This window comes from Chiloscyllium plagiosum, unplaced genomic scaffold, assembly GCF_037043375.1.
Source record: "Chiloscyllium plagiosum isolate Xiang-an unplaced genomic scaffold, Cpla_swu_hap1 HiC_scaffold_27, whole genome shotgun sequence".
NCBI classification, from domain to species: domain Eukaryota; kingdom Metazoa; phylum Chordata; class Chondrichthyes; order Orectolobiformes; family Hemiscylliidae; genus Chiloscyllium; species Chiloscyllium plagiosum.
The window spans coordinates 33915440-33937645 of record NW_028270165.1 but is presented as its reverse complement, the minus strand read 5'-3'; the positions used below and the strand labels follow the sequence as shown (position 1 = coordinate 33937645).

General features: G+C 44.9%; 1 protein-coding gene across 1 annotated transcript in view; it reads right to left on the bottom strand.

Annotated features, from left to right (window-relative positions):
- Positions 1–3174: 3174 nt before the first annotated feature.
- The window catches only part of LOC122543762 (uncharacterized), a 98092-nt gene continuing 79060 nt past the window's right edge, over positions 3175–22206 (bottom strand). The window contains exons 5-6 of the mRNA XM_087974354.1: positions 11622–11632; positions 3175–5513 (exon numbers count right to left, since the gene is read on the bottom strand). Coding sequence (XP_087830480.1) covers positions 4476–5513; positions 11622–11632 — 1049 coding nt within the window. The 3' untranslated portion in view covers positions 3175–4475. The remainder of the gene's footprint in view (positions 5514–11621; positions 11633–22206) is intronic.

Sequence of the window (22206 nt, the reverse complement as noted above, 5' to 3'; positions counted from 1 at the left end):
TCCCGTTGCTGCAAGTGAACAGTGCTTCCCCCCTTCTCTTTCCCTCCCAGGATAAGGAATGGAAAGGGGGAGACATTGCTTCATTCCCAGAAGAGCCCCCCTGTTGTCTGAATGCGCAAGTTGGACCATGAGCTTCTGAAGCTACTGCTGCTCCTCTCTTTCTCTGAATGAAGATTGAGCTTCACCCCAGACTGCAACTCCCTTTCTCTGTCCAAACATCTGTGAGCACAGCACATTTTTGTTGAAATAAGGCATCTTTCCTGAATGTTACAATTGAAGGGGGTGTCTTCCCCCTGATATTCAAAGGGATGGTAAGTCAGAGAAGGACCACGCCTTGTGTTGTGTGGCATGTGTGACAGTTGCAACAGGATGTCCCAACTTCAATGCTCAATTCAAAGTTTGTGAGAAGATTTGTAACTCGGGTGCTCATTGTTGTGGTTCTGTTCGCCGAGCTGGGAATTTTTGTTGCAGACGTTTCATTCCCTGTCTAGGTGACATCCTCAGTGCTAGGGATCCTCTTGTGAAGCGCTTCTGTGATGTTTCCTCCAGCATTTATAGTGGTTTGTCTCTGCCACTTCCGGTTGTCAGTTCCAACTGTCTGCTGCAGTGGCTGGTATATTGGGTCCAGGTCAATGTGTTTGTTGAGAGAATCTGTGGATGAGTGCCATGCCAGAGAACAGCCAGGGAATTCCTAGAGGCATGGCCTCTAGGCATTTTTCCAGCGCCACATTTTTCAACTCTGGATCTGGAACAAGGTGTGTGGTATGGGGTGGGGGGGAAATAAAGAAACTGGTGAAATTTACATTGATCCCATGTAGTTAGTGGGTCCCAAGGCAGAAGACGAGGTGTTCTTCCTACAAGTGTCAGGTAGCTAGAGCTGGAAGGGGGAGGCAGCAGAATACTTGCGTGTCTTTGACAGATTGGGAGGGGAAGTTAAAGCGTTCAGAAACAAGGCAGTGGGGTCGTTTAGTTTAGGTGTCCCAGGGCTGTTCCCTGAAATGTTCTGCAAGTTGGTGTCCAGTCTCCCAATATGGCAGAGACCACATCGAGAGCAAGGGACGTATAAATAAATCTTATAAACAAATTGTACAAATCTTAGCCTGCCAGGGTTATTTTCTTCAATTAAGTCAAAGAAAATTTTAATTAAATTGGGTGACTACATGAAATGGTTTGTTGGTCAGACTCAAATGAGACAATGCCATGAATATCAGTGAACTGCTTTTTTTGTCAGAACCACAAGTTCTTGATTTATTTTCACAACTTACTGATATTCACATCTGCACATTCAATGTCAAACTCTAACATCAGAAATGAAATTACACCATTAATTTTTTCTTACAATAATCCAACAAACAAATTAATAACACACAGTGAATACCAAGTCTCATTAATATGAAATTAAATTTGACCAAATAAAATGTAAAATCAAATGGGAGATAACAAATGGGGGAAGGGCAGAAGGCAAGAAATGCAGCATCATAGAAGGTGCTCCTCCAGGGAGTGTATTTTACCAACTACAACTGCTCACTATAAACAAACACTCTGACATGACCCTCCGGTTTTAATGTAAACCATAGCCCCATACAGTAGGTACCATTTAAATAAGTTAATAGATACAAGCCTTGAGCAAATCCAGCCTCCAGCCGGACCCCCCGCTTCTTGGAGCTCGGACCTTCCTCCAGCTCCGGGGGGTTGTTGAGCTCCTGGGCTCCGGCCGCCGCCGAAGAAGCCGCGGGCGCCGGCTCTCTCTCCTCCACCGCCGACATTTTAAATTTGTTTTCTCGTTCACCCGGTAACCGTCACCTCCCCCTTCCCGGGCCCCGGGAATTATACACAAATAAACAATAAACCCCACCGGGGACTGTCTCCTTTTCTTCACAACTTTTGTTTGAAAAGGTCCGACTTTAATTTGAAATGTATTTTAAAGGTATTTTCTGAGGTAAACGATGCCTGTCTGCCCCCTCCCTCCGTCAGAAACCGCCCGCTGAGTCGATGAGAAAACCGCAGCCTCGCGCCGCCATCTTTGTTTTTCTTCTTCTTACCGTCTCCTCCTTCAGTGACGCTCGTCATCCGCGTCCCCTCCAATCAGAGCGCACCTTACTCCACCTGACCAATGGCAGCTGGCATTCCGTGTCGTGTTGGTCCAACCTTCTGTAATCTCTCTCTCCGATTAGTCGGTACCGACCACAAGCTTTGGGATTGGTTGGGAATTTCACAACCACATCAGTGTATCCGCCCTTTTCATTCCCGTTCATTCATTCAACAGCAGATGACCCAATTTACTGCAACGGGCTCTGGGGCTTTAGCGGTAGTGTCACATATTCAGGGGGAAGATGTGATTTTTAACGTTATCAACCAATTCAACTGTGGCACCTCCGCATCCATTCATTCAACTGAAGAGGGCTCAATTTAGTGTAATGGGCTCTGAGGGTATAATATTTGTATCCCATGTTGAGAAGGAATCTCTGCCCATTCATTCAATAGAAGAAGGCCTATTTGCTGCAGAGGTTTTTTTTTATGGCGCAGTGGTAGTGTCCCTATCTTCGAGCCCTGAAATCCCACACCTATGAGGATGCATAATAACAAATTTTTTAGTCATAAGTCACATGACACCAGGTTATAGTCCAGCAGGTTTGTTTGGAGGGGATCTTACAGAAATATATTACATTATGAAAGAAATAGAAGTAGGATGTTGCATTGGTAGGTGAGACTAGGATAAAAGCGCATGGCCTCAAGATTAGAGGAAGCAGGTTTAAAACTGAACTGAGAAGAAACTTCTTCACCCAGAGGGTTGTTAATCTATTGAATTCCTTGCCCAGGGAAGTATTTGACATTACTTCAGCAATCACTAGAATCAGTAGATACGTTTTTGAAAAATAAAAGAATTAAGGATATGGTGAAAACGCAGATAAGTGCAGCATAGTCCACGAAAAGATTAGTCATGATCTTATTGAGTGGTGGAGCAGACTCGAAGGGCTGGAAGGCTGACTCTTGCTCCTAGTTCTTATGCTCTTATGTTGAAATCACAAGCTTTTGGAGTGTAGTCACTTCAGCAGATGAGGTCATGAAAAAACAAGTGCAGGAAAGAGAATTTAGATAAATGAAAGACAGAGCATCTCAACGGTCAATTACTTCCTCCCATTCCTACTTCTGATTATCTTACTACACAGCAAGTTGTGTTTTCCAAACATTAATTTTATTTCCATTGTTTAAAATCAAATATTTAAGATGAACAGTTTGTTTTTCGTCACTTGGACACACTGTGAATATCATAAACCCTCTCATGAGATATCATAGGAATAATTCATAAACTAGATTTGTCACTGAGTCACTCAAGGAGATATAGAAAGGAGAAAAAATCCCAACATGTGCAGGATGCTAACGAAAAGTTAGCAACCTGAAATGGTAACAGGAGCAAGTGAACAGCCCCAATCAGGAAACTCATATTAGATTAGATTACTTACAGTGTGGAAACAGGCCCTTCGGCCCAACAAGTCCACACCGCCCCGCCGAAGCGCAACCCACCCATATCCCTACATCTACCCCTTACCTAACACTACGGGCAATTTAGTATGGCCAATTCACCTGACCTGCACATCTTTGGACTGTGGGAGGAAACCGGAGCACCCGGAGGAAACCCATGCAGACACGGGGAGAACGTGCAAACTCCACACAGTCAGTCGCCTGAGGCGGGAATTGAACCCGGATCTCCACTGTGCCACCGTGCCGCCCACCGTGCTAACCACTGTGCCACCGTGCCGCCCACTACAGTACCTTGTACTATTCTTCACTGAACACTGCAATTGCCTTCCTTTTCAGTTTAATGATCCATAATTGAATCTGACTCCAACACACTCTCTGGCAGACAGTTCCAGAGGTCAAAGTAATTTCAATCATTAACGAAGTTAGTTTTGGATCCATCCCAAAGACAATTCCGGTGGACGTTTGCTTCCAAACATTTACAGTAAGTTCTTGGTATGGACACATTTCCAACTTAGTAGGTTTATTCCAGTTTTATAACATATTGGGGTGGCACATTGCTACCTCACAGCATATGCGACCCAGGTTCAATTCCAGCCTCAGGTAACTGTGTGGAGTTTGCACGTTTTCCCTGTCTGCACAGGTTTCCTTCCACTGTCTAAAGAGGGGCTTCGGTACTACCGTGTGGACCTCCTCCAATTAACTGAGGGCAATGGGGCACTGTGAGGATCAACAGATCAGACAGTCAGTCAGCAACTTCTCTCCGGGAGACTTGTCTCAAGAAAGGTAGCGGTTTCTTATCTCATCCATTCTCCTACCCTCCACAAACTCCACACAGACAGTCGCCCCAAGGGTGGAATTGATCCTTGGTTCCTGGTGCCATGAGGCAGTGCTAATCACTGAGTCACAATGCCACCCCTGAGCCGTGAGGTTGCAGTCCAATGGAAAACAAATACAGTGCACCAACTCTCCCACTGCACCCACTGTCAGGAGAATCAGTCCTGGGGAGGACTCATGGCAATGTCAGCAGTGGAATCTGATTGTTGTGAGCGCTGGTGCCCCCGCTGGTGCTTCCGCAAGTTGCGGGAAAATGTAAACCTCTTCCCGCACTCAGGGCAGCTGAAGGGCCTCTCCCCGGTGTGGACTCGCTGGTGCTTCAGCAGGGCAGAGGAATCACTGAAGGCCTTCCTGCACTCGGGGCAGCTGAATGGCCTCTCCCCCGTGTGGACCCGCCGGTGGGTCAGCAGTGTGGAGGAGCGGGTAAAGCCCTTCCCGCACTCGGGGCAGGAGAACGGCTTCTCTCCAGTGTGGACGCGCTGGTGCCGAAGCAGGGCAGAGGAATTGCTGAAGGCCTTCCCGCACTCGGGACAACTGAATGGCCTCTCCCCTGTGTGGACCCGCCGGTGGACCACGAGGTGAGAGGAAACAGCAAAAGCCTTCCCGCACTCGGGGCAGGAGAACGGTCTCTCGCAGGTGTGGATCCGCTGGTGGGTCAGCAGGTTGGAGGGCTGGGTAAAGCACTTTCCGCACTGGAGGCAGGAGAAGGGCCTCTCCCCAGTGTGGACCCGCTGGTGCCTCAGCAGGTGGGAAGACCTGCTGAAGGCCATCCCACACTCGGGGCAGCTGAAGGGCTTCTCACCCGAGTGGACCCGCAGATGGGTCAGCAGAGCAGAAGAGCGGGTGAAGCCCTTCCTGCACTCAGGGCACGAGTACGGTCTTTTCCCTGTGTGGACCCACTGGTGCCTCAGCAGGGTAGAGGAATCACTGAAGGCCTTCCCGCACTCAGGGCAGCTGAATGGCCTCTCCCCTCTGTGGACCCGTTGGTGCTTCAGCAGGTCTGAGGATTTGCTGAAGGCCTTCCCACATTCAGAGCAAGGGAAGGGCCTCTCCCCAGCGTGGACGCGCTGGTGGGCCAGCAGGTGGGAGGAGTAGGTGAAGCCCTTCCCACACTCAGGGCAGGAGAATGGCTTCTCCCCAGTGTGGACTCGGCGGTGGTCCAGCAGGTGGGAGGAGCAAGTAAAGCCTTTCCCACACTCGGGGCAGGAGAATGGCCTTTCCCCGGTGTGACTTCGCCGATGAATCTCCAGGACAGATGGGGCATTGAAGCCTCTCCCGCAGTCGCAACACTTCCATGGTTTCTCCACGGTGTGGGATTCCTCTGGTTTCACCATGGCCGCAGCTACAGCCCTGTGTATGGCCCCTGCCCACAGTAAATTCCTCTTTCCTGGCCGTATAACTGTTTCAGGCTTTACACAGAGTGCGCTGTAACAGTAGAGACTCTCATTCAGTCCCACTAATGCTGAAAATGGTCTGAAACAGGAACCAAAATGTTTTGCTCCTTCTCACAGAATCATGGTTCAAAATCGTTGAGGTCCCGATGGATTGAGTGACTGTCAGACATCGATGTGAAAGTGGGGACTGTAGACGCTGGAGAGGAGTTGAAAAGTGCGGTGCTGGAACAGCACAGCAGGTCAGGCAGCATCCAAACAGCAGGAGAATCGACGATTCAGGCATAGGCCCTTCATCTGTTGATTTTTAAACTTCAGTCTTCACATCTTCAAATACTCTGGAAAAAGAGATTACAAAAGTCATCACGGTCAGTCCAGGGTAGAAATTCAGAACAAGCTACTCCACTTTCTGCAGAACATTTTTTTCTTTTGCTGTTCCACAAAATTGAAAGCATCCCACACTCTCTCTCTTCCTCTATTCTCACTCCCTCAAATTAATTCTCCTGAAGGTGCTGATTCAGGATCTTACAGGGACAGAAAAAGCAAAAACGTCAGGACTGACACCTTCGAATTTTGGATAACACCACGTGAAAGTTAATATCTTTCAGGATATTGGGATATTGCTGGAGTGAGCAAGTCTGATTTTGGGAAGCAAAACAAGTGTAAATTCAGGTTGAACCTGCAATACAGCTTCTTGATAAAAAAAAAGACATGAATTGGTTATCGTCCCTGTGGTGGGTGGGGGTGGTGGTGGGTGGAATGTGACATCAAGGCATTGACACAGACAACCCGAGAGAAACTAAACATACAGACATGGCAAATGTTAGTGGCAAGCCAGAGTCAGATCTACAGCACAGAAACAGCCCCTTCGGGCCAACCAGATATCCTAGCCTAATCTAGTCCCATTTGCCAGCACTTGGCCCATATCCCTCTAAATCTCTCCTATTCATATACCTATCCAGATGCCTTTTAAATGTCATAGCTGTATCAACATCCACCACTTCCTCTGGCAGCTCATTCCTTACACACACCACCCTCTGCATGAAAAGGTGACTCCTTAGGACCCTTTTAAATCTTGCCCTCCTCCACCCTAAACCTTTTACCCTCTAGTTCTGAACTCTCTCACCCAGGGAAATGTCCTTGTCTATTTACCCTATCCATGCCTCTCATGATTTTATTAATGACTCTCAGTCACCCCTCAGCCTCTGATACACGAGGAAAAACAGCCCAGCCCATTCAGCTCAAACCCTGGCAACATCCTTTTAAATGCGTTCTGAACCCTTTCAAGTTTCACAACATCATTCTGATAGGAGCGAGACCAGAATTGCACACAATATTCCAAAAGTGGTCTACCCAATGTCCTGTACAGCCACAACACAACTTCCCAACTCTTATCCTCAGTCAGAGGATTGGGAAAGTTTTCAAAACCCACAAAAGACAGCCAGGAAAGAATGCAGGGACAAACCAAATTTGAGGGTCAGCTTGGAAGCATCAATGAGAAATCAGCGGACTGGGTTTATTGGGTATCCATTCTTCTTGAATACGTATACGTGTTTCTCTTCTGCTCTTCGCAGTTCCTCTGGGCTGCAATGTGTGGTGGCTCGTTGAAATAATCTCCTGATGCAGCTTCGTTTGTGGGTGTTGGGATGATTGCTTCTGTAGTTAGGTATTTGGTCCGTGTGTATTGTTTCTTGTAGACGCTAGTGTGAAGTTCCCCATTGACTGTTCGCTCTACTGTGACATCTAGGAATGGCACTTTGTTGTTGTTCTCCTCCTCTTCAAACCAGAAGCCCACCTCAGGCCATAGTCTCACTACTTGGAACACCAATATACAGACTAGTCAAAGAACTCCACTGAAGACTAAAACACTGAGTAGAAGATTCATGCCACTCCATTCACTCCACCAAAGAATTCCTGAACACCAAAGACACCAAGATAGAGGAGGATGAAATAATGCTGTCCTTTTACATAACAGCCCCGTTCACATCCATTAACATCAACGTGGCCAAAGAAACACTGACTACACTACAAGAACCACCAAAGACACAAACACCAAACAGCACCAACGTCATCAGCAAAGATAACATTGTCAAGCTTGTGGACCCATATCTTATCACCCACTTCACATTTAATAACAAGCCCTACAAATAAATCAACAGAACACCCATGAGACCACCAATATCAAGGTTCCTAGCAGAAGCAATAATGCAGAGACTCGAACAAACAGCCCTCCCAACGCTCCAACCCAAATTTTGGGTCCGCCACAGTGATGACACCGGTCATCACAAAATGAAACAAATTAGAGGAAACCTACAGCACCATCAACAATATCCTTACTGGCATAAAATTCACAAAAGAGAACAACAAAGTGCCATTTCTAGATGTCAGTAGAGCGAACAGTCAATAGGGAACTTCAGACTAACGTCTACAGGAAAACAACATACACAGACCCAAGTACCTAATGCAGAAGCAAATCATCCCAAACAAATCTGCATCAGGACACTATTTCAACGAGCCACTACACACTGCACCACCCAGGAACTACGAAGAGCAGAAGATAAATATTTATACAGCATATTCAAGAAGAACGGTACCCAATAAACCCTGTCCGCTGATTTCTCAACAACAAACTCAAACAAGCAGACTCACGCGCAGAAACCCTAGCCACATTACCTTACATCAAAGACATCTGTGAAATGATGTCCAGACAACTCAAACCTCTCTGCATCATGGTAGCCCACAAATCTACCAACACACTTAAGCAGCAGCTAATGAACCTGAAAAAACAAATGTTATTTACAAATTACCATGCAAGGAAGTATAGACATGGACTCTGCCCCCATAGTTCTCCGTGGCAAGAAATGCTGGGATGAGATAAGGAAGATTTTTTTTCAGTCAGAAAGAGGTGACTCTGTGGAACTCATTGCCACTGAAATGAGGAAAGTAACTGAGTGCTTTTAAAACAGATAAAGATAGGCTCTTGATTAGTAAAGAAATCAAGGGTTACAGGGAGGAGGCAGGAGAATGGGGTTGAGAAACATTGGCCATGATCGAATGGTGGAGCAGACTCAACAAGTCGAATGGACCGATTCTGCTTCTGTATCTTATGGATCTGTAACCACAAAGATCTGACTTAATTTTCACTACTTTTACTGTCGTATTTATGGCAAGCGTGTGGCAATATGTTGTAGATTTCTCAAGCTAGATCTTCTAATTTCATATCAAATATTGATAATTGGAGCTAATATTAGAGAGAGTAAAGGTGCTTATTTCTTGGATAAATAAACCTGTCATGCATTTTAAGCTTAAACCTTGCATACTTGCGAAATTAGAGTTGCCATTTTGCCCGCTGTCATCAAATCTCCAAGAATACTTCCCTTTTACTTGATAACCCATTTTGGGAAATAATAAACATAACTGAGGTTTCGTGTTTTATGCAAGCGCTTTAAGCTTTTGATATAATGATTTTAAGCCATCTACACAGAGTGTGATTGAATTTCTAAACTTAATTAACAGCCTTAAAGTATTGTTATTTGTGTCACTCACATAACTGTAATTAATGTAAATATTGAATTAAACTTATTGAAAAGAACATACTTGCTGAATTAGAGTCAGCATTGTTTTCATTGCTTTGTCCATTATTCCCTTTCACCTCATTACCTATTTTAGAGAAAGAGAAAGATTGCATATGTTCGAACATGTACTTTTTTTGGCAATATTATAAAATGAAGAAAGCAGTTCAGTCAACTTCAATCTTCATCCGGTCACTTTTTAGAAAAGGTTTTGAGCACAGTTATAAAATAATAATGCAAGGTTACCTAATTTGCAGCATTGCTTGAGACAGATTTAATAGTACAAGAAGTTATGATCTCCATTCAGTAATGTCTTGATTTGAACATAGTTTATGTTAAGCTAAGGGTGTTGCAGGAATTGAAGTCATTGCGAAAATGTTACCAGGGAAAACACTGGATAAAAAAAATTCTGGTTTGAGTTTCTTCTTTGGGTATAAAGAGATACTGGATCCAAGTGTCCTCCCAATCTTCTTAAAATATCCCACAAAATAAACACACAGCAACCTAAATAAATCAGGCCCAAAAGAAATTCAGAACTCACACTAATATATGGCAAGGAGGAAAGTTTTAGACTACAGGACAATAAAGATGGGTTGGTCAGATGGGCAGAACAATGACAGATGGAGTTCAATCCTGAAAAGATTGAGATGGTACATTTCAGGAGGATCAACGGGCAAGGGAGTACATGATGAATCACAAGAACTTAGAATGTACTGAAGATCAGAGAAAGGTATATGTGTTCATAGATTCTTGAAGGCAACAGGACATGTGGATGAAATGGTTAAGGCGGCATATGAAATACTTGCCCTTAATAGTTAAGGCATTGAACATGAGAGCCAGGAGATCATGATGGAACTGTACAAGACATTCGTTGGGCCACAGCTGGAGTAGTGGATCTGGTCGTCACATTATTAGAAGGATGTGATGGCACTAGAAAGGGTGCAGAAGGGAATACTAACCCAGGGTGGTGCATGTTGGTGGGTTTCAGCTATGAGAGTGATTAGATCAGCTGAGGGTATTTTCCTTAGAGCACAGAAGGCTGGGTGAGGACCTGTTTGTACAGATAAGACACTTAGGGTCTAGATAGGAAGAAACTTTTCCCCTTGGTGGACGGCTTCAGCAATTAGGGGGCATAGATTTAAGGAAAGTGATAGGACATTTTAATGGAATTTAAGGAAAAATATCACCTAGAAATGTGCTGGAGATGGATGAATTTACTTATGGGAAGAATTGGTTTGTTTAAAGGGATGGATATAATGAAATAAAACTAGTTCAGAAGATCATTATAATGTGCTAAGAACTGGAGGTAGACCTCCAATAGTGGAAACAATCTAAAGAAGTTTCATTGTCCCATCTGAGAAAAACAATTCTGCTAAACTTCTCAAATGAACCCAAACATGTGTCAGATCTTGTTTGTTTAAAATCAATTGAATCTATTCCAAGTATTTAGGAAAATGAGAATCATCTTTAATCCTGGCCCTATTGGCTGCAACCAAAACTGATAGCAAGCTTTTTCAGTTTCATTGAAGTGGAGCTATCAGAGATATTGGCTCATTAGAAGAACAGAGGAGGGTTGTTTGAGTTTATTGAGCAGTTTGTAGACTCAAACAAGGATCCAGAAAACAATTTTCTGTGGTACAGAAGCAAGGACAATTAACAAGGATTGATGTTGGTACTGTGTGTCCAAGTGTCTCAGTCTTCAAAGTTCTAGATAAGTTAAGCTTCTGAAAAATTGAAGGTGTCAATGGAAGATCAGTGGGGAATCAAGGGTTTTGGGGAAAAGGCAGGAAAATGGAATTGAGGGTTATCAGATCAGACATGATCTCACTGAATGGTGGAGCAGAATGACCAATACTGCTATTTCTTGCGGTAAATCGATCTGGGTGTTGATAAATGCTTTTGTATGATTTTTCTTTGTAGTCTGCAACATTTTGTATTCGGAAGAAGTTGGCTTTTGTGTTGGATCTCAAATAACGCTTGAGGCTCCACTGAGGGTTGTTTAGCAACTGAGGTTACATATCATCAAGTTAAATCAAAATAAGCAGCAAAATATATGGTAAAAGTGTAGGTGTGACTGCTGAAGGCCAAATAAAACAGTTTCAGTCGCAAAAATGTCTTTACTCCATAATGTTTCGTTTTACATGCAGTCAGCGACAACCAATCAAGGTGTCGCAGAGTAAAGTTAGGTCTCACCAAGACAGCTGACATGTCCGTACAATACTGTTGTAGCGCTCTTTAACCACAAGGTATATACTAGTGATTCATTTATTTTTCACTTTCCCCAACATCCCAAATTAGGTTGAGGTTTGTTACAGCATCCTGATTGGAAGCCCGATGTGACGTGCTCAGATTCTGCTGCAGTAGTGTGATGTGTTAAATTCCCAATGATTTTCAAAAAAAAGAGTGAAAGGCAGTGGTTGCATGTGTTGACAGCACAGGTATTATTTATATTGGCTTTGAGATAGGGAACAACCATCACCTCCCAAATTGTGTTTTGTTTGCACAGCAACTTTGAGTATGAAAAGCATTCTATTTTTAGACGGCCTAAATGCATACACCGTTTCTTATCAGCGTACCTGAAACTTAACATTAAAAAGCACAAACAATTCATTTTCACTGTAAATTACATATTTTAAAATCAAATATTGCAAGACATACAAACATACCAAGAAGTCAAAATTTGTGAAGAAAGCACATCTTTTCTGACAGTTCAGACAGGGAAAAACTTTGTTCTTGTGGTGGTCACTGGAGGCTTACTCGATCAAATATTAACTCCCAGTGTATATCACAGAGATGCTGTATAAATCAAGATCTTATTGATCACTGTTGACAAAATTAAACCTATTGACCTGACTCTTTACAAAATAAGAACAGATTTTAGTGCATAACATTTTCCCATAATACAGACATTTTCAGTAGTGCAGTTATGTGAAAAGAAACCTGCGTTGTTAATTTAGTTTGTTGCTCCAATTCATAAATGTTGTTTTCATTTATTTTGAAAAATCAACCCTTCCACTCTTTCTAAAGGTACATGACACTTTATTTTTTTTTTCTTTGCCAATTTTCTTTCACAACAAAAGCATTAACTTTTTTGGCATTGGGTGGGGGAGCTCTGCCAGCTGCCAATTTCTCCCTGAAATTGTTTCACTTGACATGAGTCTTGCCAATAAATGACAGCAACAGCAGCAGCTAATACTGATGATAACATTTCAACAAAAGTATACCAAGGTGCTTCACATTCCAACGCCCCTCCTCCAAGTCCCTCCTCCCTACCTTTTATCTTCTCCTGCTGAACACTCTCTGCTCATTCCTGAAGAAGGGCCTGTGCCCGAAACGTCGAATCTCCTGTTCCCTGGATGCTGCCTGACCTGCTGTGCTGTTCCAGCAATAAAGTTTCAACTTTGATCTCCAGCATCTGCAGACCTCACTTTCTCCTCGCTTCACATTATGTATCACCCAAGCTGGAGAAATGTGAGGATCTCCTTCTCGGCCTTTCCCCTCGGCTGAGGTGTGGTGACCCTCAAGATAAACCACCACCAGCCATCTCTAATGAGAGAGAACAGTCTAATCCTCTGGGAAGACTGTGATGAATGTGTTTAAAGTTGAAAGACTGTTGAAATATAAGTGGTTAGCACTGCTGCCTCACAGCACCAGGTTCAATCCCATCCTGGGGTGACTGTCTGTGTGGAGTGTGCACAATCTCCCAGTGTCTGTGGTTTCCTCCGGATGCTCCGGTTTCCTCCCACAATCCAAAGATACGCAGGCTAAGTGAATTGGACATGCTAAAATTGCCCATAGTGGTACATAAGTCAGGGGTAATTGTACAGGAATGGGCTTTGCTGGCATACTCTCTACAGGGTCGGTATGGAGCTGTTGGGCCAAAGGGCATATTCCCACACATAGGGATTCTATGACTGTAACAAACACGACATCTGACAAACAGGAATAAAACTAGCCACCAGGATATATGAACATCAACTAGCCACAAAAACACATGATCCACTATCACTAGTATCTTTACATACAGACAAAGGAGGACACCATGTTGACTGGGACCATACATCCATCCTATGACAAGCTACCATCCAATAAGCCAACCAGAAACACACACAAGACTTCCTTGGAACATGTCATTCCAACTGGAAATCTATTGATTTGGACCCCATCTACCATGCTCTGAGAAAAAAGAACAGAAATGATATCACCCATCCTAAAACCAAAAGACATAAATAGAAAGCAGGACATAATACCAGCGCTTCACTCGACTCACTGATGATGTTACCTAGTATGGTGATGAAACATCTGAAAATGACCTTCCAGCTCAGCGAGCAAACTTACATCCAGAATGATAAAATTCTGGTTGACACAAAGGCTGCCACAAAGTTGGAATTCTCTCCCAGAAATGACAGTTGATGGTGCCCTCACTAAGATGGATGCTCGCGCTCCCCGCCCCAAGACAACATGCATCTTACCCTCACGAATATGGCGACCGGTTGCCCCCAGAGGTCCTTCCCCAAACAAAGTAAACACTGGGCCTGTAGAGCTTTTGTTCACGGCCTCAGGCCTCCCCTAGGAGTTTATAAACTCCCCAGTCTCCCTCCTCCCGCGGTTTCCAATCCTCTCCTGTCTCACTGTCTCCTCTCGGTAAAAACAATGACTGCAGATGCTGGAAACCAGAGTCTAGATTAGAATGGTGCTGGAAAAGCACAGCAGTTCAGGCTGCATCCGAGGAGCAGTAAAATCAACATTTCGGGCAAAAGCCCTTCATCAGGATTACAGGCAGAGATCCTGAAGGGTGGAGAGATAAATGAGAGTAGGGTGGGGGTGGGGAGAAAGTAACAGAGTACAATAGGTGAGTGGGGGTGGGAAGAAGGTGATTGGTATGGGGGGAGGGGGTGGTGGAGTGGATAGGTGGAAAAGAAGATAGGCAGGTAGGACAAGTCATGGGGACAGTGCTGAGCTGGAAGTTTGGAAGTGGGGTGAGGTGGAGGAAGGGGAAATGAGGAAATTGTTGAAGTCCACATTGATGCCCTGGGGTTGAAGTGTTCCAAGGCGGAAGATGAGGCGTTCTTCCTCCAGGCATCTGGTGGTGAAGGAGCAGTGGTAAAGGAGGCCCAGGACCTCCATGTCCTCGGCAGAGTGGGAGGGGGAGTTGAAATGTTGGGCCACGGGGCGGTGTGGTTGATTGGTGCGGGTGTCCCAGAGGTGTTCCCTAAAGCGCTCTGCTCGGAGGGGTCCAGTCTCCACATCTGGAGCAACGGATACAATGATATTGGTGAATGTGCAGATAAAACTTTGACGGATGCGGAAGGCTCTTTTAGGGCCTTGGATGGAGGTGTGGGAGGAGGTATGAGCGCAGGTTTTGCAATTCCTGCAGTGGCAGGGGAAAGTGCCAGGATGGGAGGGTGGATCGTAGGGGGGCATGGACCTGACCAGGTAGTCAGAGGGAACGGTCTTTGAGGAAGGTGGAAAGGGATGGGGAGAGAAATATATCCCTGGTGGTGGGGTTTGTTTGGAGGTGGCAGAAATGTCAGAGGATGATTTGGTTTATGCGAAGGTTGGTAGGGTGGAAGGTGAGCACCAGGGGCGTTCTATCCTTGTTACGGTTGGAGGGGTGGGGTCTGAGGGCGGAGATGCGGGATGTGGACAAGATGCGTTGGAGGGCACTTTAACCATGTGGGATTGGAAATTGCAGTATCTTAAGGAGGAGGCCATCTGGTGTGTTCTGTGGTGGAACTGGTCCTCCTGGGAGCAGATACGGCGGAGGCAAAGGAATAGGAAATACGGGATGGCATTTTTGTAGGAGGTCGGGTGGGAAGAGGTGTAATCCAGGTAGCTGTGGGAGTCAGTGGATTTATAAAACGCCGGTGTCGAGTCGGTCGTTATTAATGGAGATGGAGAGGTCCAGGAAGGGAGTGAGGTGTCAGATGGTGCAGGTAAATTTAAGGTCAGGGTGGAATGTGTCAGTGAAGTTTGCTCAACCTCCTCGCGGGTGCACGAGATGGCGCCAATGCAGTCATGAATGTAGCGGAGAAAGAGGTGGGGAGTGGTGCCGTTTAAATTGTGGAAGATGGACTGTTCTACGTAGCCAACAAAGAGACAGGCATAGCTGGGGCCCGTACGGGTGCCCATCGCTGTCCCTTTGGTCTGGAGGAAGTGTGAGGATTCGAAGGAGAAATTGTTAAGTGTGAGGACCAGTTCAGCCAGATGAATGAGAGTGTCGGTGGAAGGGTACTGTTGGGGACGTCGGGAGAGGCAGAAACGGAGGGATTGGAGGCCCTGGTCATGGCGGATGGAGGTGTAGAGGGATTGGGTATCCATGGTGAAGATGAGGCGTTGGGGGCTGGGGAAACGGAAGTCTTGGAGGAGGTGGAGGGCGTGGGTGGTGTCTCGAACGTCTGTGGGGAGTTCCTGGACTCGGGGGGAATAGGACAGTGTCGAGGGAGGTACTCACTGTCCCCTCTCCCCGGGCGCTCAGGCCTGGCGACCTCTCCGGGATGTTTCCGAAACCTGTTTCTGTTCTGAAGGAGGATCACTGGACCCGTGACGTTTCCTCGGATTCTCTTGACACATGCAGCCAGGGCTGCTCAGTTTTTCCAGCGGGTCCTGTTCTTGTTCCTTAAGCCACCGGCGCCATTCCTCTCCCACTCAGTAACACTGCCTTTGTCTCGCTACATGACCTACACTGCACATGCGCCAACTCACCAGGGGCTGGGTGACCAGACCGTGACGTCACCCCGCGTGTATTGGGTGCGGTTCGACGAGGCATCCAACCAATCGGAGACAATGGGGGCGGGGCCAATGTGTTCCCTGCTCCCCTCGCCAGCCACCTGAAAGGTGGGTTTGTCTTTAAGTTTTAACGTTGTTTTAAACATTTTCAGTCTTTTCCGAAATGTTATTCCAGACCTCGAAGGCTGAAACATTGGAAAACTTGCAAACGTAAAACGAAGGGATACTAAAAAAAAATGAATAATGATAAATTACGAAAGAAACCTAGCGCAAAATATCAAAAAGAATAGCAAAAGCTTCTGTTGGCATGCTAAAGGGAACAGAGTCGCTATGGTCCCTTGGAAAATGAAACCGGTGAGTTAATAGGAGGAACACTGAAATGGCAGAGATGCTAAGTCAATCCTTTTCCTCAGTTTTCAAGCTGGAGGACAATAGTGCTATTCCTATTGGAACGGGCAAATCAGAGGTGATAGAAAGGATAGAACTTAAACAATCCACGTTGAGAGGGAAAAGGTACACAGCAAACTATTAGGATTGAGGGCAGACAAGTCCCCTGGGCCTGATGGCCTACATGCCAGGGTACTAGATAGACTTTAGTAAGGCGTTTGACAAGATTCCCCAAGGGATACAGGTTCGCAAGGTTAGATATCATGGAATACAGGGAGAACTAGCCATTTGGATACAGAACCAGCTCACACGTAGGAAGATAGAGAAAGCGAATGCAATGTTGTCTCTTATCTCAAGAGGGTTGGAATATAAAAGCAGAGATGTACTACTAAGACTTTATAAAGCTCTGGTTAGGCCCCATTTGGAGTACTGTGTCCAGTTTTGGTCCCCACACCTCAGGAAGGACATACTGGCACTGGAACGTGTCCAGCGGAGATTCACACGGATGATCCCTGGAATGACAGGTCTAACATATGAGGAACGGCTGAGGATACTGGGATTGTATTCGTTGGAGTTTAGAAGATTGAGGGGAGACTTAATAGAGGCATACAAAATAATACATGGCTTGGAAAAGGTGGATGCTAGGAAATTGTTTCAGTTAAACGAGGAGACTAGGACCCGTGGACACAGCCTTAGAATTAGAGGGGGTCATTTCAGAACAGAAATGCGGAGACATTTCTTCAGCCAGAGAGTGGTGGGCCTGTGGAATTCATTGCCACGAAGTGCAGTGGAAGCCGGGACACTAAATGTCTTCAAGGCCGAGATTGATAGATTCTTGTTGTCTAGAGGAATTAAGGGCTACGGGGAGGATGCTGGTAAGTGGAGCTGAAATGCGCATCAGCCATGATTGAATGGCGGAGTGGACTCGATGGGCCGAATGGCCTTACTTCCACTCCTATGTCTTATGGTCTTATGGGTGGTGGTGGAGAGTTGCTTTTCAGACTGGAGGCCTGTGACCAGTAGTATACCACAAGGATGGGTGCTGGGTCCACTACTTTTCATCATTTATATAAATGCTGTGGATGTCAATATACGAGGTATAGTTACTAAGTTTGCAGATGACACTAAAATTAGAGGTGTAGTGGACATGAAGATGCTTAGCTCAGAGGATAACAGGACCTTAATCAGATGGGCCAATGGGCTGAGAAGTGGCAGATGGAGTTTAATTTTTTTTTACATATGAGGCACTTCATTTTGGAAAAGCATATCAGAGGAGGACTTATACACTTAATGGTAAGATCCAAGGGAGTGTTGCTGAACAAAGAGTGCAGATTCATAGCTCCTTGAAAGTGGAGTCACAGGTAGATAGGATAACGAAGGCAGTGTTTGGAATGCTTTCCTTTATTGGTCAGAGTATCAAGTATTGAAGTTGGGAGGTGATGTTGCAGCTGTGCAGGGCACTGGTTCGACCACTTTTAGAATATTGTGTGCAGTTCTGGTCTCCTACCTGTCAGAAGTTTGTTGTGAAACTTGAAAGGGTTCAGAAAAGATTTAGAAGGACATTGCCAGGGTTGGTGGATTTGAGCTATTGGGATAAGCTGAATAGGTTGGTGCTGTTTTCCCTGGAGCGTTGGCGGCTGAGAGGCGACCTTATAGAGATTTATAAAATCATGAGGGACATTGATAGGATAAACAGACAAGGTCTTTTCCCTGAGTTGGGAGGAGTCTAGAACTTGATGGCATACATTTAGGGTGAGAGGGCAAAGAAATAAAAGGGACTTAAGGGACAACCTTTTAACGCAAAGGGTGGTGTGGGTATGGAATTAGCTGCTTAAGGAAGTCATGAAGGCTGGTATAATTACAACATTTGAATGGAATCTAGATGGAAGGGTTTAGAGGGATATGGGCCGAGTGCTAGCAAATGGGACTAGACTGTTTAGGCTAACTTGTCAACATGGATGATTTGGAGTGTTAAAGTAGGGATTTGAGACAGCCCAGGGAATCCCTTGTGGAGTCAGACCTGTAGCCTCTCACGATTCGTCCCAGAGGTCGTACTCTTTGACAGTCTGGAATAAAAAAAATTCTCTTACAGGCAGTTTAGTTTAATTTTAGTTCACCCCTTTATTTAGCAATAGCTCCACTGATACCGTTAAGCTAAACTAACTAGTTTCTAGAAACCTAGGAGAGTAGGGGACCAACTCTTCAAGTGCCCTGGCAGGTTACTCTGATGTACTGCTACAAAGTGGTTTCCTTTACACAAAAGTTTACAAAAACATTGCATGTTCTTAATTCGTAAGGAAGAAAAGTTAATTGACAGGTCTCTGTATGCTTGACTAATCACTCCTACAGGCCCTAAGCCATTCATCAGGTGGGAAAAACATATCCAGCCGAGTTAGGTGCCTGCTAGCGAGATTAACTCCTATCATAAAGAGGTACCAGTCTGAGCTAATTGGAGAGTTCCTAACCTTGCACAGGTCACAAGCCAGATTCAACTATTTTCCAAAACGGCTTCTTAGCAGGAGGGCAAACTTTTGACCATAAAATGGCTTCCTGACACATTGTGCCAGAATCTCTTCAATGTTAGGCCGAGAATAATTTCTAAGCTAGGAGCAGACTCCTGCTTTTTAGGCACTGAATCATACTGTACCCGAGGCTGAGATGTTACCAAAAGGTTGCATTTAAACTGATTCATTAGTCTTCGAATTAAACATGTTCTCTTTTCAGGGTTGTGATTCAAATAAGACATAAGATCTGATTAGTTGGAATTGACAGTGGGACAGTCTGAAAGGTCTGTAGAGTGGTCTACAAGAACAGCAAGTAAGTTAAAGCTTCGTCAACATTACCTTTTACAGAGTTCATATTTAATAACCGGTAATGGCTACTCAATACCATCATAAAGTCTCAAAAATACAATTATGTTCAATTCAACGCAGGTAATTTTTTAATGGCTTCGGGAGCCCCAGCGCTGTAATGGTTCCTCTCTCTTGTCCTTTTGAACTCTCAAGTCAGGGACTTCTAACAGCAAAGGTGTTTTTCCCTCTGATTGCCTGGCTTGCAAAGGGTAATAAGAATCCATTATAATTCACAGGACCTGACTGTCAATTACAAGGCTTTTGACAGTACCAAGTTTCGTTTCGGGGTCAGAATCAAACGCTGTCATTAATTTCACAAGAGAACAGCCATGAATGTTATCACTCTATGTCCTATTTGCACAGATTCACTGTTAAGGCAAATGTACTTAATTGCCTTAGGGTATCCTGTTATCACTTGATAATCTTCTGCATACCTTGAGTTCTCCCCTTTTACCAAGCCTCCCTGCCTGTCTATTTTCTAGTGTGCAGCAAATGTGCTCTATAATTCAATATTATATTTTAGTTTAAATGTTTAAAGACAAGTTTTATGGCTATAGACTTTCTTATTCTCTTCTTTTGTTAATTCATGACAACTACTTGGCTTATAACAATTAGTCCATTCAGTCAATTTGTATTTTCAAATAAATCAAGTGCCTCCTCTGCTAGGTCATCGTCCAGAGGAGCAGAGTCTGAAAGATACTGGATTTCAGCATGGAAGTTCGAGCATGGAGGTAGAGGGTTAGACAAGGATCAATTAAGCAGACTCTTCTTTGGCTTAGGTGAAAAACAAATGTACAGTCCATTTCACGCATACGCGGATGACAGTGTATATTCCTAGGATGAGACCAAGGACTATCAGTACATCCCACACGATCCATCCACACAGCGATCATAGCCAGCAAGTAAACTTCCATCCATATGAATCAGACGACAGTTGGGCAGGTATCTTCCCTGCATCTTGACCCGTTTTGTTGATCACATCTGTGTCGTCCGTAAGATCAGGACATGGTTTAGTAACAAGTTCATTTATGAGAACACAATCATGGGGAGGATCAGGCAGTTCAAGCGGTTCTTCCTGCAGGAATGTAGGGGGGTTAGTGTTAGAGCAGCATTGAAAGGAGAGAAACGGATTCAGAAGTAATGAAATCTCACAGCGACTGAGACGAACCTTAACGAGGTGTTGAGTATGTTTAGAAATCAGCAAGGATACTGCAGAATGCGAGGTACAGACTTCTACATTTTGATGTAAAGTTATATTAGAGGCAGCCACTACCATAGTATGGATGGCAGAGAGAATCTGGGTGCAGGAAGGCATACCTTGAGCAACAGGGTCAAGCTTAGTAGAAAAATAGGCAATAGGGCGCCAAGAGGAGCCATGCTGCTGGGTGAGAACAGCTGAAGCACAGGTATCAAGGATGGCAACATAAAGATGAAAGTGGCAGTCATACAAACGTCGGCCTAGCATGGGTGCTGAAGAGAGGGTAGTTTTAAGCTCCATAAAGACTTGTAGTTGTTATGGGGCGAGTTCATACCGTTAAGGCTCACTAATCGAGGACGGGGAGATAATTTTTGATCAGAAGGGCACAATTAGGAATCCATTGTCGGCAATAATTGATGAGGTCGAGAAACTACCGTATCTGTTTAGGAGTGGTTAGAGGGGCAATACAAAGAATAGGATCAATACGTTCACGTGTCAAGCACCGATCGAATTCAGAAATGAGAGTACCTAGGAACTTAACTTCTTTCTGATTAGTCTTAACTTTGCTGGGGGGTACAATATAGCCACATTGATGTGGATGGTTGAGAAAGGTAGTGGAGTCAGTGTGATTGGACACTTTGTCAGGGCTAGCGAGGGGGTAATCGATGTATTGAACTAGGGTAACGTCTCCAGGAAATTCAAATAATTTAAGCTGGGCGTGAAGAGTCTCTGAAAAGGGCGTTGGCGACTGAATAAACCCTTGAGGTAGGCAAGTCCACATATATTGGTGGCCCTTAAAAAAAGGCAAAAATGTATTGGGCTATTGGATGCAAAGGAAGACAAAAGAATGCATGTTGGAGGTCAACGATAGTGAAGAGCTTGGCATCAACTGGAACTTGGCTGAGGATAGTAGCAGGAATAGCAACTGGAGGATTATGAGCCTCAATGATTTTATTTACTTCACGAAGGTCGTGAACGACATTCAGGACATCCCGGTGTAGGGATCGGAAAGATAGGTGTATTGACAGAAGAATGGCATGGGACTAGAAGGCCTTGCTGTAGAAATGAATCAATGACAGGTTGAATGCCAGCTTCACCTTTTGGTTTCAGGGGGTATTGAGGTATAGACAGGAAGACAGAATTAAGTTTGTTCAGAATGGAGATGGGTGGGACCTTAGCAAGGCCCACTTGTGTTTTAGAGTCCACCCAGACTCCAGGGTATACTGCGTCCTGCGGGTGAGGGTGTGCATGATGATGATGAAGACTGCCATAAATCGACTAAGGCTGTGCATAAAATAGGATTGATCCTTGAGTGAGCAGCTGAATTTCACGGCAAGTTTGGTGTCAAAACCTACTTCTTAGGCTTTGTGTTCTGGGTTCAAGAGAGTGGTGACACAGGGGAAAATGAGAGGGCCAGTTTTCCAGCTATGAAGAGGAACTGACATGAAAAGAACGCCACCAGCTAGTGATCTGATCTCACCAATCACCCAAGCGTGCCGAGTAGTGCCCAGTGAGGGATTATAGTATGTGTTCAAGCCTGAGATCATTCCCGGATGAGTCATAAGCTAAAGTAATGTGGGGGTGAGGGACGTTATGTAAAATAGGATCGAAAGCATAAGGATCCAAATCAAATGACCACCATCGAGGAGGCTTTGGTTTTGATGCATTGAACAAAATGAGGTGGATCCTGAATCAGGATACCATCATCATGACATTCAATAGTAATATTTAGAGGACAGAGGAGATCTCTAGCGAGTAGA